The sequence below is a fragment of the Notamacropus eugenii genome, chromosome 4 (assembly GCF_028372415.1).
Source record: "Notamacropus eugenii isolate mMacEug1 chromosome 4, mMacEug1.pri_v2, whole genome shotgun sequence".
In the NCBI taxonomy this organism is placed as follows: domain Eukaryota; kingdom Metazoa; phylum Chordata; class Mammalia; order Diprotodontia; family Macropodidae; genus Notamacropus; species Notamacropus eugenii.
In genome coordinates, this window is record NC_092875.1 from 474,495,394 (window position 1) to 474,510,910 (window position 15,517).

Consider the following 15,517-nt stretch of genomic DNA (forward strand, 5'->3'; position numbering starts at 1 on the left):
GGTCATGAAGAGCTGGACATAACTGAGACAAGTCACAGCACGATATGTCAGCTGCAGTAAATGCAATTTACCCACTGAAGAATGACCTGCAATTCTAGCTGTCTAACTAGAAATGGAATATTCTACCATGGAAAGGAGGCATTAATGGGTAACAAAAAAACTAGTGCCACTGATTTGCAAATATCTCACAAATGAGGCAATTTGGATATAAATTTAAAATGGCAACACAAAATTTGCTGGATATAATCAAAAGTATATTTAGAAATAAGTCTTATGTACAGAAAATTCATAAAACAGAATTTTAATTCCTATTATGTTTTGCTTAGACTTTGCAAAAAAAAAATTGAGTCAAAGTTCAAACTTTCATTTGAATCCTTATAATGAACGTGTAAATACATATTTACAAGAGAATAGGACAGAAAAATAAGCACACTGAGACAAGTTCAGTCTTCTCACTACAGCACATCATTTCCATTTTCCCTTACTTGAATGTGAAAGATTTGTACATCCACAAGAATATGATACGCTGTGATAACACACACAGTAAGATTTCTTTTTAATAAACACAAGTACAGTAATTCAAATTACCATTATTCACATATACAATCAATGTTTCACATATACAATCAGTCCATTTCAAAGATTCCTTTAGAAAAACATCCTGATCCGGTAGGACTGAACTTTAAAAAATGAAAATACAGTATACTGTTTCTGTACATTTATGTGCATTTCCCCTCGACATTACCAACAGGGAGTCATTTAATCTTCATTATTCATAGCCAACAGGTAAATCACATTTCATATCACATGATGTACGTGCCATCTTTGTAGTACTTCATGGATTCCATCTGTTTTGTCATAGCAAGCACGTCATGAAATCCTGTACTTAGGCCAGACATGTGTTGAAAGTATGCCTCTTTTTCCACCTGGACTGTCAAATTGTTCACTCCAGCATCTTTAAGTACTCCGGTAACCTGATTATGATTACAAGAAATTGTGAAAGTTTTAAATTAGGAGATGGCATATTAGGATGTTAGCATCATTTCCTGGTTATTTATTAGCTTTCTAAGGCTGCCAATAAAGTTAAACAACTAAATTAAGTCACAGTTAAGTCTTTTAATATCTTTCAATACTATGGTAGTTATTTTGAAATTCATGCAGTTGTCCCCTGACTTCCTCCCCTCCTTCAGGCCTTTAGCTAAAACTACTTAGGAACTCAAGTCTAAGTTGCACAAAAGTAACTTTTCATGGTGAGATGATAACACAAGTAAGATGATCCTGAGTAAACTGGTGAGCTGATGCAGTCAAAACAAGCAGAAAGAAAACGATGTTCGCAACGACTACAATGCAAAGAAACAACCCACAGAAACTGAACGTCATGGAGCCTCAAAAAGAGATGATGAGATTTGCCATCAGCCCAGAGTGATTAGTGTTCTGGAGCTTCCTCCCCACCACTTTTTAAAATAAGAGATAGCTATTTGGGAGGCCACTGGTGAAAGCAGAGTGGGAAATGTGGATGATGGCAAAACAAAACTTATCGATAAATTATTTAAATAAAAAAGACTGCATGATAATACTAGAATTCCTTGAACATTCTTCATATCCTATCCATTCTCTTTATCTTCCCTATCTCAGAATAAGTATTAAGGTTACTTGATCTATCTGAGCCCTTAGAACCACCTTTCCTCACCTTTTACAGGGTTAACCCTCGCTGCTCCACTACTTCCTTCCTATTTATCTCCAAACATGCTCAATTCTAAAAGGGCATTCCCTTGAACCCTTCTACCCCAATCAGTTCCCATCTCATCTCTCTATTCCCTTTCACAGCCAAACTTCTTGAAAAAACAGTTTACATTGGATGCCTCCACTTCCTCACCCCTGTAAGAAGGGACCTTCTCAAAGCAGAGTTACTGCCCTTTCCCAGTGCTCATCCTCTCTGACCAGCCCCTGCTTCTGGAGTTTCTCCTCCTTTGGACCTCCAGATTCCACATATCTCTTACTTTTTTCCTACCTCTCTAATTACTCTTTGCTTTTTCTTACAGCCCCATTAAAGCAGATGTTATTGAGAATTTTCTCCTTGGCCTTTTTTCTCAATACTTGTTTGCTTGGCAATTTCATTTATTTTCAAGCATCCGCTCCCACCTGCAGACTCCAGATGCACTTCACCACTTCTACTTTTCTTAGGACATCTTTTGAGCGGTGCAGCTAGCATTAAAAGTCATTATCCTTCCTGCAAAACCTGTCATTTCTTTGGATTACTATTTTTTAAGAGTGATATCATCGTTTGCATAGTTCTCAGTGTTCATAGTACCATGGAGCTGGAATCCTAGAGGGTCTTAGAGGTCCTGTCACAGAATACTTTCACTTTACAGAAGAGGAAACTGAGGCCTACAGAGGTTAAGTGACTTGAATGAGGTATTAAGACCAGCAAGTAGTGAATACCAAAGTTGGGATTTGAACCCACTGACTCCAGAACCAGTACTCTTTCCACTGTACCTTGAAACCTCCTAAACTTCCTCAAAGACCTTCTCATCTTCACTCTCTCCAACTCCATATCGAATTTTTCTTGTGGATTGTCTGGTCATGTGACAGGTTCTGCTCAAAACACTTCAATGGCTTTGAGATGAGGAAGTTCAAACTCCTGGACACAAGGACTTTCTACTCCCCTTCCCTTTCCATCTTAACTGGAATTCTCACTATTCCCAGTAGATGTCTAACATTAGCCTGTTTTCATTCATGTCTTTGTTCATACTTCTGCCTACTACTTGTGGATTCCTCGGGTAAAGTCTCAGGAAAGCAAGGAAGGCATCTTGTTAAAATGCCTCGCACAGCCCACTATACAAAGACACATAGGTACACACTCTGTGTGTTCTTAACGAAAGTTTGCTGAACTGAAGGGGGAGAAAACCCTTCCTACTCAAGATGTGACTCATTAGAATTAATATTAATTTAAGAAGACCATCTAGGTCCATGCATATGAAGAAATCCCAATGACACACCAACTTGTAAATGGGAGGGGAGTCTGCTACCAACTTCCAATAGGGAAAACCTGGAACAGGCACATGAGAACCACAGCCCACTCATTCTCCAGACACAGACTTTCTGTACTGTACACTGTCATTATACTAGCTCATAGGTTTAGCATTCTGTCACTGTCATGCCTTATTTACCTAACAAAACTCTAGTAAACTGTTCAGATAAATGGAATTTGTCTCTCTAAACATTAACTTTTAAAATATTTTAGTCATATTTAATGGAAATATCTGAAATACAAAATATCTCTGAATACATTAATACAGAATTTAAACTTTTATTTTGACAATATTAACGTTATGAACATCAACTGACTATGAAGTAAAGTTCTAACCTCTATGCTAAGTGGAGCTCAGAATGTCGGTTTCAGTTCCCATGTCTACGTACATTTTTTCTCATCCCTCCACTGTCAACTGCCACTTCTTGCTATTACTATCACCTTCTAATTTGTTTTTAATCTGTTAGAAAACCAGGCAACCAAAATTGTATGAATAACAGGTGAAAACTGAATTTCATGAAAAGTCTCTCCTGTTAAGTGGTGGAGGGTGACTACTACTTTAAATGTTAAAACTCTTTTAAAATTTATTTCCAGATTTGTGCCTGTTTTAGGAATCCACAGCTACCAGAAAATCTGACCTACATATGAATGGGGTATTACTGTGTGCTACACATCAGCTCAGAATATAAAAACGTCCTTACAGAGTCCAACTCTCTCATTTATAGAACAAGGAAAATGAGGCTTAGACAGGAAACAACTTGCCCAAAGTCACAGAGGCAGCTGGTGGCAAAGCCAGCATGCGGACCTGAGCCTCTTAATATGGTATTTTTTCTGCCGTACTAATGTACTCCTTTCGAACTCTCTCATGTATATAATTCTCATCTTCCCATAGAGGCAGTGAATTTCTTTAAGCAGGGCTTCGTCTCTTATTTCTTTAGTTTTTTTCCCATGATGCTTATCAGCGCTGAGCTCACTGACAGAATCAAAGACACTTCTTGAATTCGTCTCGTCACTCCCTATGATGTCACTTGGTGATCTCAGCAGCCCCAATGAATTCAATTATCACCTCTCTGCTGCTGATGTTAAAATCTTCTTGGGCCCTAACCCCTCTCCTCCTCCCCAGATTCAGTCTCCAGTTGTGTACGGCACATCTCAGACTGGATATCCTACAGACATCTTCAACTCAAATCTCAAAGTTTACTCTACCCTTCCAAACTTCCCTATTACTTCCAAGAGCACCACTACTGTCCCAGGCACCCAGGCTTACAATTGAGTTGTCATCCTTGACTCCTCTTTCTCACTCACCCTCCAGACATATCCAATTTGTTCCAAAGGTTGATTTTATTTTCATAATATCTATTATGTACCTTTCTCTCCTCTGACTCTGTAGTGCAGGCTCTCATCACCTCATGCCTTGATTCCTGTAAGAGTTGCTACCTGGCCTCCATGACACAAATTTCTTCCAACTCCACTCCACCTTTCATTTAGCTGTCAAAGTGATTTTCCTAAAGCGCAGGTCTGATGATGTCGCTCACCTAATTAATAAACTCTAATGGATCCTGACCGTATCCAGGACCAAACATGAAATTCTGTTTGGGAATCCGAGCTTTTCATATTCTAGCTCTCCATCCCAAATCTTTCCAGCTTCTAACACCATATACCTCCCCAGCTCCGTGGTCTATGATCCAGTGACACTAGCTTTCTTGCTGTTGTGTGCATAAGATCCTCCATCTCCTGACTGCCCCATGCCTGGAATTTTCTCCTTCTTCATCTCTCCCTTGGCTCCCTTGGTTTCCTTCAGCTTACAGCTAAAATTACGCCTTCAACAAGAAGCCTTCACTCTAGTGCCTTTCTTTTGTTATTAACTCCAATTTCTTCAGTGGATGGCTTTTTTGTACATAGTTGTTTGCATGTTGTCTCCTAACAAACAGAACTCTTAGAGAGTAGGGACTATCTTCTGCCTTGCTTGGTATCCCCAGCACTTAGCACAGTGCCTGCAACAAAAGTAGATGCTTAATATTTACTGACTCGATGAATGACACTGTTAACTGGCCATTCAATTAGTTACAACCAACATTTTGTTAATGAGCTGAGTTTGCCAAAGCAGGGGCACAGTCAAAATAGGTGGCCAACAATGTTTTTGCGGAGAGGGCAAAAGGTTCAACTACTGAAAAAACTACCATGCAAAAATGTCAGCGTTCCCCTTTCTCCCCTCCTACCTGGTCTGAAACTTTAATCACTAGAATCACTTCTTTGGATTAGATGGAAAAGAGAAGAACACTGGAAGGGCCTCTAGCTTTCTCCTATAAGCATCAGCATGCCAAATTACCCAACTGTCATCTGGCCCTGAGATAAGATACAGGACAGACAAGTTTCACTGGCATGGAAAGTACAGCAGTCACTAGTTTCAGATATGGCCGTCCACTGGTAGTTTTAAGGACAGAAGGCAGATTGCAGGCATGTGGAGGGTAAAGAGGGGAGAAGGAAGACCTACATCCACGGTTTTGTTTGTAGGGCCAACTAGCAGCTAACATGAACAACACTAAGATAATGCCAGTCTACTTTTTAACCATTAACTGCACCCCTCACTCTGGCTTAGCATCCAACAAACTGGCTCATAACATTAACCGGGAATGAGTGAGACTAGTTGAATGGATCAGTACAAATATGTCCTCACTCTGCCTGAAAGTTTTATTCATGGTAGAACCAACAGACCAACTTCAGTGCCAAAGAAGCAGTGGGAAGAGAAGATTTTGGTATTTCTTGAGTTTATGTAAATGAGTTACATAGACTTTACTAGTACTAATTTAACAGACTATGTTCCAATGAAAAACTGACATAGCAAATGGAAATTTATTACCAAGGGAAGGACTCTGGACATTTTATTTGGGAGGAGGGTGGAGTGGAAAGGGTATGGGTGGGGAAATACCTTTCATGGCTAAATGAACATCAAAAATATATCTGCTGATTAAAATGTAAAAAAACCCTAACCCTTCTAATCTACTTCTCAGATTAAAACAGTTAATTGTTTTAAATTTTAAGAATTTATGCTTATGATTGTCATTATGTAGTAGTGAATTCATAAATAAACAACTGCACAATGGCCTGATTTTGAAGGCTTGTAGTAGACAGGCTGGCTAAAACAATCTAGTTTTCACAGCTACTCATTTGCTGAAATTGTCATTTAGTCTAACAATTTCTCTATGTGTGGTATTAAATCAAATTAAAAAGGCCAATTCTAGTGCCCAATGAAAAGTCTTAAAGCCTGTGTGTAGCCAACCACTCTAGATACTCCTAGACGCTGCACATGACCCATAGTACTGTACTTTCCACAAAGAGGACCCACACAATTTTAGTGTATCTGTGTTTATACACATGCTACAAATCCCCTGGCCCTTCACGCTGGCAGCTTCTCCACTGAGTGGTCAGGTAACTGGAAGCAGTTCACACTCTTTTCTTTGTTCCCTCTTGGAAATGTCTTTATCACCGACTGAGGCCAATGAGTATTGGAAAATTCTGCATAGGTTGCAAAGGCCAGAATTGTAATGCTTTGAAAATGCATTAGCTGGTGGGTTATTCAGAAATAAGCTTAGGCTATTTTTATATTTTTGAAGAGTTACAAGTTCTTAAAATGTCTTACCTGTTGTACAATGCGCTGTTCAAGTACATCTGACATCACTTGTATGTGAATTGTACCAGCAACAACACTGGCAGAATGGCGCCAAAAATGAGGGTCCCTGTAGGAGATTAAGCCTTCAATTTTCTGAATCTGCCAAATAGAAAAAGGGTATTGATAAATATTTTTCATCTGTCAGAAATGAAATATGGTAGCACACACTGATTTAGTTATTGTCTATTGCCTAGTAATCCTTCTTGGTCCAGGAAAAATCACTTCATTGAACACCTTTTAATATTTCTAGAGAGAGATGGGGAGTTCTTTATTCAGAAGAGAAAAGAACAAAGTGTATAGTCAAAAAGACAGAAAGGTAATCCAAATGTAAAAACCACAGCTATCACCCTTACATATAGTGTCAGAACACTGAAAATAACTGACTGGAAAGTGGGTCACAGTGGCTGTCATATTTAGGTTTTTGAATCACGGATGGCAAACACACAATGGCATCCATCCCATAAAACATGACACAATATTGGTAATCAGATTTACCCTACTCCAAGATAAACTCCAACATACTTCAAAAACACTGAGCTATGCTAATGTATTTCCACCTAACTAATGTCTAGATACATTTCTTCAGATTCACACGTTATATAACCTGCAACCACCCCCTTACTATTCTACGCAAAAAACGCCATTTAGAATTATTCACCATTCATCTACAATATATATGTGTATAATATACACATGCAAAAAAAATCTGAATACATACAGATATCCACAAATCAAAAGGTTATGTTGGTAGAAGATTCACTGATTGTTGGATAAAAAGAAAAATATGGGATTCCTCATTAAATGGCTCAATAATTATGGCATATGAATATAATTAAGTACTATTGAACCACAAAAAAACTACTAAAGGAATAGTTTCCAAGAAACCTGGGATTGAGGCAGAATGAACTGAGTTGAACCAGGAGAATAATTTATACAAAAACAAGTCTAAAGAACTGAAAGGCTAAAGAACATTGTCTATGCAATGAACAATAACGATTCCAGAAAACAAACGATAATGTACATTCCCTACATCCTGACAGAGAGGGGATGGACTAAAGAGGCAGAATGACTGGATACAGTCAATGTGGGGATTTGTTTTGCTGGACTATGCATGTTTATTACAAAGGCTGTGCCCCTCCCCCCCAGGCCCCATTAGGGGAAAAGGCAGGGAAGGAAAGTAAATGCTTAATTGAAAAAAAAATATTCAAAGAAGCAGTTTTTATTATATAGACCCATCCCTTAGTCGAATTTTTGCAAACCACGTTTTTAAAATTCAGCACAGAAAGGATTTATTCAATTTTTAACTAATCCATGTTAAAATACAAAGAAAAATTTGAGTAAACTGACACACAAAATGCAGAAATTCAAAGCCCACCTTTTCTAACGCAATGTTTATTTCTTTTTCATTCTCTGGAGGCAGCCTCAGAAGCAGCACTTGACAGGCGTCTTTAATCAGTGGAATAACACTGAGAAAAATTAACACAGCGATAAAAAGAGAGCAGAGAGGATCGGCAAAGAACCATCCAAACTGTTCTATGAGAATTGTGGACACGATCACACCAATACTGCCAAGTGTGTCGGCTAGTATGTGTAAAAACACACCTGCAAAGAAAGCACAAACAGCTTTAAACACACACGTGGACACACACAATCCATTATCCAGGTTAGTTGTAGACTATAATTAGAATTCTAAAAACTTCAAGAACATTCATATATATATATATATATATGAAAATTCAGCTTAAAAATCTATGCATTTGTGTACTAAAACTACACAAAAGCAAACAGATAGGCAGACTTTGATTCTTGCCTCTATGAAGATGGTTGTATATTGGTAATATAAATTATTTAAAAATCAGAAGGAAATCATACAATTAATTTTTCCTGGTTATCTCTTGATACCTACACACATTTTTGCTCTTCGTTCTTCTCCCCAATCACTTTATATATTCATGTAAAACCCAAATAACCACATGCTTTTTCTCTTTAGGATTCCCTAATTTCATTGCTATGAAGAAACCCCTCTCCAATTTGCTACTGATTCTAAAATGTGACTATGAATTAACCGTATGCACTTAACTCGGCAGATGAACGTTTAACATAAACAGTTTTCCTATACTGAAGTGGTCACTGAATACTCTGATGTTTACATTAAAATGCCAGAATCTCTAGATGCTGGGGGGTGGAGTGGGGAGCAGAATAAAAGGGGCCTGTGAAAATTCTGAAGCAAAACTGGGGCAATTAATTAAGATACTTTAAAAGGACCACACAAGCACTTTAACATGGAATTTCTTCACACAGACACACAAAGACACACACTCTGTGACTTCACTGGTGTGGTGAACTCCCAGGGTAGAAAGAAGAGTTTCAGAGTCTAAAAGACTCGCACATGGAGAGGTTAGATGACTTGTCTACAGTCACACAGCTAGCACGCACCAGAAGCACGAATTAAACCTAGGTGTTTCTGATTCCAAGGCTAGCCCTCTGCCAATTACATAGTAAGGTAATTCTCATTTGTTATTTTAGAGGGATAATTGTCATGGAATTCCGCTCAATCATATTACACTACAAGTTGCACGGAATGGCTTGAGAGATTCTGCTCCATGCTAGACTGATTTTAATGTTCATTCTCTTCGACCTTTCTGCAATGTTTGACGCTGGCCAATCATTCTGAAATTCTCCTTTGGCATTCCTGATGTAAGAAGACTTTCTGTCATTTTCTCTTATCCCACCCCCTCGGTCTCAGTCCTTCGTACTCAGCTCTTTTTATTAGCTCCCTAGAGGCAGCTAGATGGCTCAATGGGCCTGAGGATTGGAATTGGAGTCCAGAAGACCTGAGTTCCTATCTGACCCCTGATATTTACTAGCTGTGTATCCCCGGGCAAGCCATGGAATGGCTGCCTGCCTCAGTTTCCTAAAACGGGGATAACAGTACCTTCCTCCCAAGGCTGTTCAAAGTGTTTCTAGCACAGTGCCTGGCACACAGCAGGTGCTAAATAAACGTGGTCTTTTTCCTTCTTTTCCTCCTTCCTCTGAAAAACACATTCATTTACATGACTCAATCACTGGAATCTTGCCATAATGTATCCTGATAAACAAAGAACTCAACATAGCTAATGTCTTTGTTGGCCTTCCAATCCAATGGCATCTCTTTTTTAAAAAGCACAATGATCTCTTCCCTCCTGTGAGAGGGAGGGCATTCTTGTGCAATCCTTCATGGCATAACTTTTCAACTCTTCTCCCATAAAGAGCTTCAGGACTTTGCATGCCATTACTAGAACTTTTCAACACAGAGTTGTTGAGTTCCCAATGTATGTTCTTTGTCTGGAGACTCTCCTGGAAGAATGTCTTTTTCTGAATAAGTAGACTGAGTGGGCATATTCCAGGATATCCTTTTCCACAATTAATTCACTTGTTATAGAATATCTACCCAACACTTACCTCTCATGTTAGCATTCATGCCTCCTCCTGAAGGTCCATGGGAATGTCCATGGCTATGACTGTGTCCATGATCACTGTGAGAATGATTGTGTCCATGACTGTGTCCATGGTGTGAATGGCTGTGATCATGTGAGTGACAGCCTCCATGCGAAGCTCCATGGACATGGCCATGGGCATGGCTAAAGGCACAGACACCAATAAGATTTACTATCAGCCCTCCAACTGAGACAGGCTATTAAAAGGGAAAAAAGAAAATCTAACTTCACTATTTTTTTTTCTATCATACATTGTTAAACTTCTTAATACAAAATTACCATGTGCCCAATTTTTTTGTTAATGATATCCATATGTTAATAATAACCATCTTGGAGGTGGTTAACCTGAATTAATAAGAAGTCTAAATTTTAGAAAAAAATTAACGAAATAGCGTTCTTTTACTTTCAAGTGTATAAAGTAAACAAGTAATGACCTTGAAAATGTCATAGAAGAGAGTCCCTGCTGAACCTGCTTTAATGAAGAGATAAAAATAATTCACATCTGGCACCACTGCAAATCAAAACAATCCTGAGGTTGCACCTCATGCTCAGAAAATTGGCAGATGACAAAAAACGGCAACAATCAATGTTGGAGGGGATCTGGAAGGATGGGTGCATGAACACTTTGTTGGTGATGCTGGGAAAAATGGTGTAACCATTTCAGAAAGTAATCTGGAATTAAGCATGTAAAGTGATTAAAATGCCCATACTCTTTGAATTAGAGACTCCATTACTGAGCTTCTACTGCAAAGAAGTCATCGATAAGAAGAAAGTCTCTCTATGTCAAAATACTTAGAGCAGCACTTTCCACAGGTACTACACAATGTACATGTTTTCAGATATTTTCAATGTACTGGTCAGTTGTGTTGGTTTTTTCCTCTCTCTTATTAGATTTATACCAGAAAATATGAATAAAGAACTTTTTTCCCCTTAGCATACATTTTAAATTTGTCATTTGAGAAATTAGCTTCAGGAAGAAAGTGATTGGAGATAAAAATATACTGATTACAATGTCTCTATCTCATGTTTTAAAAAGAATTCCATAAGATATGCAACACTAATATCTTCTTTCCTAAATAAGAATAATTACCTTTGAAAAGATGAAGAAAAAATAAACTGAATAACAGAAGGTACGGCCTATTTTCCTAAGCTATATTACTGTCATTACTTCCACTCCAAGTTCTGGACCACTCATGAAAAGTTGCTTTTTTTTTTTAAAGCAGCAGTATAATATCTGGCATATTAATTAGTTCTAAGAAAACATGATATTACAGAGGACAGCTAATTCCACAAATGGGCGAACAGATGGGCATCATGGTAGGATTCTGTAACACCAGGTGGGATTTGGTTATGATACATTAATAAAATTAGGGCAATGTTACACAAGGGACATGTAATGACAAAAGGTTACATGCTTTTAGAAAAATAACACCTTTTCTTCAATTTTAACTTAATTATGAGCTGGTATTATATAACTGCATGGTAAAATCCTAACTACTAGTAGAACCTTTCTGCTTAGTAATCTAGAAGTATGATCAAGGACATAATCAGACCCTTTATCCTGATGATCGCATTATTGGAATAAATAGAAGTAAAAACAATAGTAAAAAGAATCATTTTCAACAAGAAACTAACCAGAACATTCCCTTTCCTTACGCTCAATTCACCCAAGAGGCAAATCGTTAAAGAAATTCAAAGTATCAGATTTCCTTAGAAAGTCAGCTATCATGATGTCTCCTGTATACTCCTGTGTCTACAGTACGTTACATCGCAGTAAGAGACTTTATGACTGATAGAATGATTACCATGAAACACCCGATCAGAAAAAGAGTAAATCACACTCATTATGCTTACTATAGGAGGAAAAGCACAGTACCATATTTAAAAAAGATTTCCAGCAAAAGAGGAAATAAAGGTTTTCTAATTAAATTAAGCTTAACACTCCATCTCCCAGTAGTCTGGTAAACACCTATAATCAGGGACTATGTGGCAAAATCCATTCGAATTCTTTAGATTATATAAATAAGAATACACATGATGAATAGTACAGATTTGCAAATAGTCCCAGAAGTCCTTTGTAATAAGAGAGAAGGAAGTTAGAATGCAGTAAGTTACAGAATGGCACGAGCAATACGCTAAATGCACTAAATTCTGAATGGAGCTTCTAATAAGTTGGGGGGAACATTTTAAAATGGCTTCCTGGTTATATTTGTTTTATCCCCCCAGGGTGCTTAGATAGATCAGATTCTAACAGTCCTCTAAACATCACCCCACAGGTCACAGAAATGGTCACTGAATAAGTTACTGCTTGGCACAGCAAATTTTTAGAAGGTGTGGCTTTATATGTCAGGTAGAAATATGCTATATTCACTTTTATAATATGAATCACAAAACCCTTCAGACTACATTGTATATTCCAGGAGAATAGACTGAAAATTAAAAAGGTAGCTACAGTTTATATGCTAACATTTATCACGGAGGATGAAGAAGTAAAGAAATTCTCTGTGGAATTGAGAAAAGCCAAGAAAACATAGGCTTTGACATTTTGTGAGCTCAGTGTGAAAGTGGGTTCAGGATGGGACAGCAAAATGTATTAGAAAATATGGTTCCAGTTTAAAAAAAAATGACACAGAAGACCGGAAGACTACCAGAAACGTTATGCCTATATCTCATGAATGTTTTTTAAGAGAAGAGGACACTGCGCACACTGAATGTCAAACACTACCACAAAATGCCCAACTGCCTGTAACCATAAAAGAAAGCAAGTGATTCATCCCTGACATGAGTCATTTCAGAATCAGCTCTATTCAGTCAGTCATCGACAGTCAGTTCAATCAGTACCAAATTAGAAGACAGCCTACAGAAAGCGTGGGGTGAGATCAATTCAACAGCATGGCACCTACAGATAGAACTGGAAGGATGACAGCTACAAAATGAAATGGATATGGCTCATGTTTCCATAGTGACAAAAATGAAGAGACACTATTGAAGGCATCAACACTCAAAAAAACCTTTTTTTAAAAAACTAGATTTATAATTTCTTAAAGTTAGGGTCCTCAGTTAGAAGACTCCCTTTAGTAAAGCACATCAACAACTGTTCTATGGCTTAGACTCGTAGAAGTTCCTAAGGCACTAAGGGGTTAAGTAACTGGCTCAGGGCCACTGTTTATAAGAGAACCATAAGAGATGAAAAATAGTTGTTGCAGTGAGGAGGCCAAAGGAACCCAGAAATTACCTCAGGCAGCAAAACCTGATCTCCTCATCAAGCAGAAAGGATTGCTAGCCCAGGGTAATGTCAGTTTAAAATAAGAGCTCCTTTGCAAAACAGTACAGATGAGGCTGGCAGAGATCACAATTAGTATTACCTTACAAAATGATGACAAGCACTAGAGGTGAAGACAAATCTGCAGAAAAGCTGGCATGAGATTCGATTTAGCTAGATCATTCGAAAAGCATCTGTAGAGAAAACCTGGCGGAAGTGGAGCAGAAGATGCAGCCTGCAGATCATCAATGATAACATAAGCCTCAGTGGGAGTGGAGCCCACTATACTTGCATTCTAACAGCTGCAGAGGGAATGAAACTTATGGAGATGAACCTGACAAGTATATGAAAAAGAAATCTGTCCTAGAATGATGCAATTTACAGCAATGAGGGAACGATTTTTAAGAGAGCTCAAGGACAGGAAAATACTCCCCAAAAGAAAAAAAAAATCTATGTAATATTACTCCCCATATCACCAACAAAAAAGGCTCCAGAGAAGTGTTATTAACCCATCTATGCCTACTTTTTCATCTTTCTAAAAATCTGTGTGAGAATAGTCTATTAAAGGTATCCTTGATGAAAATCTAAAGAAGGATCTAATCTAAACAAGTCTTATGCCATGTCTTCAAAGTCACATAAAGTGACTGAAATACAAGAGACTTCAAGAGAATACAAGAAACTTCACTGTTGGTTACCAAATGACTAAGGAGTAAAATGCAGCCTTAAACACTCTCTTCCAGTAAGGTGTCTCCTATATATACATTAAAGTCATACAAGACTCCTTGACAGACTCATAAAGATGACCCTGTACAATTATCTTTTGATTATAGTGAATGGGACATGAAAGAATTACAAGCTTTGCCAAGATTTGTATGCTTGCCAAAGGGTTTTGCCACGGTGATGCAAAACTAAGACGGAAAAATGACAAGATTCCTTCCCTGAATTCATATTCTGATGACATAGTAGTAACTGCATCAATACCAAGAAGAAAATGGTACCGGTAATCTCATAGCGAAAGTGAGCTTTTTACAAGAGATCTGCTAATAATTAACAAGAAAAAAAATGAAGTGAAAAATGTGTTTTTGTTAGATTATGACATTCAATTCAAATGATAATCACTATGTTTAACTTGGACTTGCAGATGAATAACAAGCGGGAACCAGAATTAAACTGAAGGAAGAGATTGGGTGGATGCATTTGGGAAATTATGCAGCACTTTCAATAACTAAAAACTCCTTTAGGAAATAAAACTCCATTTTTAAAAACACAGATCCAGTTCTATGTGGCTGTAAATCATGAAATTTCACAGTATCTGAAAAATCAAGAGTAATTATTTCCCACTATGTCACTCAAACTCCTTAGCTCTCATCCCTTGGATGATTTAGCAAGAAACAGTCTCAAAGCTGCACTGGTGTGCATAAAATGTTATAAAGATCCACAGGAAAGCTGATAGGTCTTTAGATAGATTCAAGAACTAATGGGAAGGCATGCAAAAATAATCTGTCTAGGATACTGAATACTCAAATCATGGATCAACTGAATTGTTAAACTGAAAAATATATGTTTAAACTAGAGATCTGAGAAGTCAGGATAAAGTACTGCTTACATATTCATTTATTTTAGTATTTTGTCAACTCAAATACTTTAGCAACAATTACTTTAAAAAGTTATGAATATATGCGAATATGGAAAGTTATATTAATAGCAATACATTAACTGTAATGATTATACAAGTAGGAATTCAGATATAAATTAAAAACACTTACCGCTAACATGTATGTGTCTAATTCTGGAGGATCTATCAATCTAGCCACTGATTCCACAAACAAAAAAAAAGCTATTACCATCAGAAAAAGTCCATTAATAAAACCAGAGAGAATTTCTATTCTGCCATACCTGAAAGAGAATAGTACATTTTTTTTTAAAAAAGGAAAGGACTATAATATAAGAGACAAATTTTAATAACGTAAGTAACATTTCAATGCATTTTTCTTTTAAGGCTTTATTTAACAAGAATATTCTTATATCGACAAATGCAGAAACTAAAATGAAGACTGCCAGGCCCAGGCTTGTACACA

At 37.5% G+C, this 15,517-nt stretch overlaps 1 protein-coding gene across 2 annotated transcripts in view; it reads right to left on the minus strand.

Moving 5' to 3' along the window:
• Positions 1 to 285: 285 nt before the first annotated feature.
• The window catches only part of SLC30A5 (solute carrier family 30 member 5), a 53,601-nt gene continuing 38,369 nt past the window's right edge, over positions 286 to 15,517 (minus strand). For both annotated transcript variants that reach the window (XM_072606454.1, XM_072606455.1), the window contains 5 exons: positions 15,206 to 15,335; positions 10,143 to 10,374; positions 8,077 to 8,303; positions 6,672 to 6,800; positions 286 to 974 (listed from right to left, as the gene is read on the minus strand). In XM_072606454.1, the coding sequence (XP_072462555.1) occupies positions 804 to 974; positions 6,672 to 6,800; positions 8,077 to 8,303; positions 10,143 to 10,374; positions 15,206 to 15,335 (889 nt within the window). In that variant the 3' untranslated portion in view covers positions 286 to 803. The remainder of the gene's footprint in view (positions 975 to 6,671; positions 6,801 to 8,076; positions 8,304 to 10,142; positions 10,375 to 15,205; positions 15,336 to 15,517) is intronic.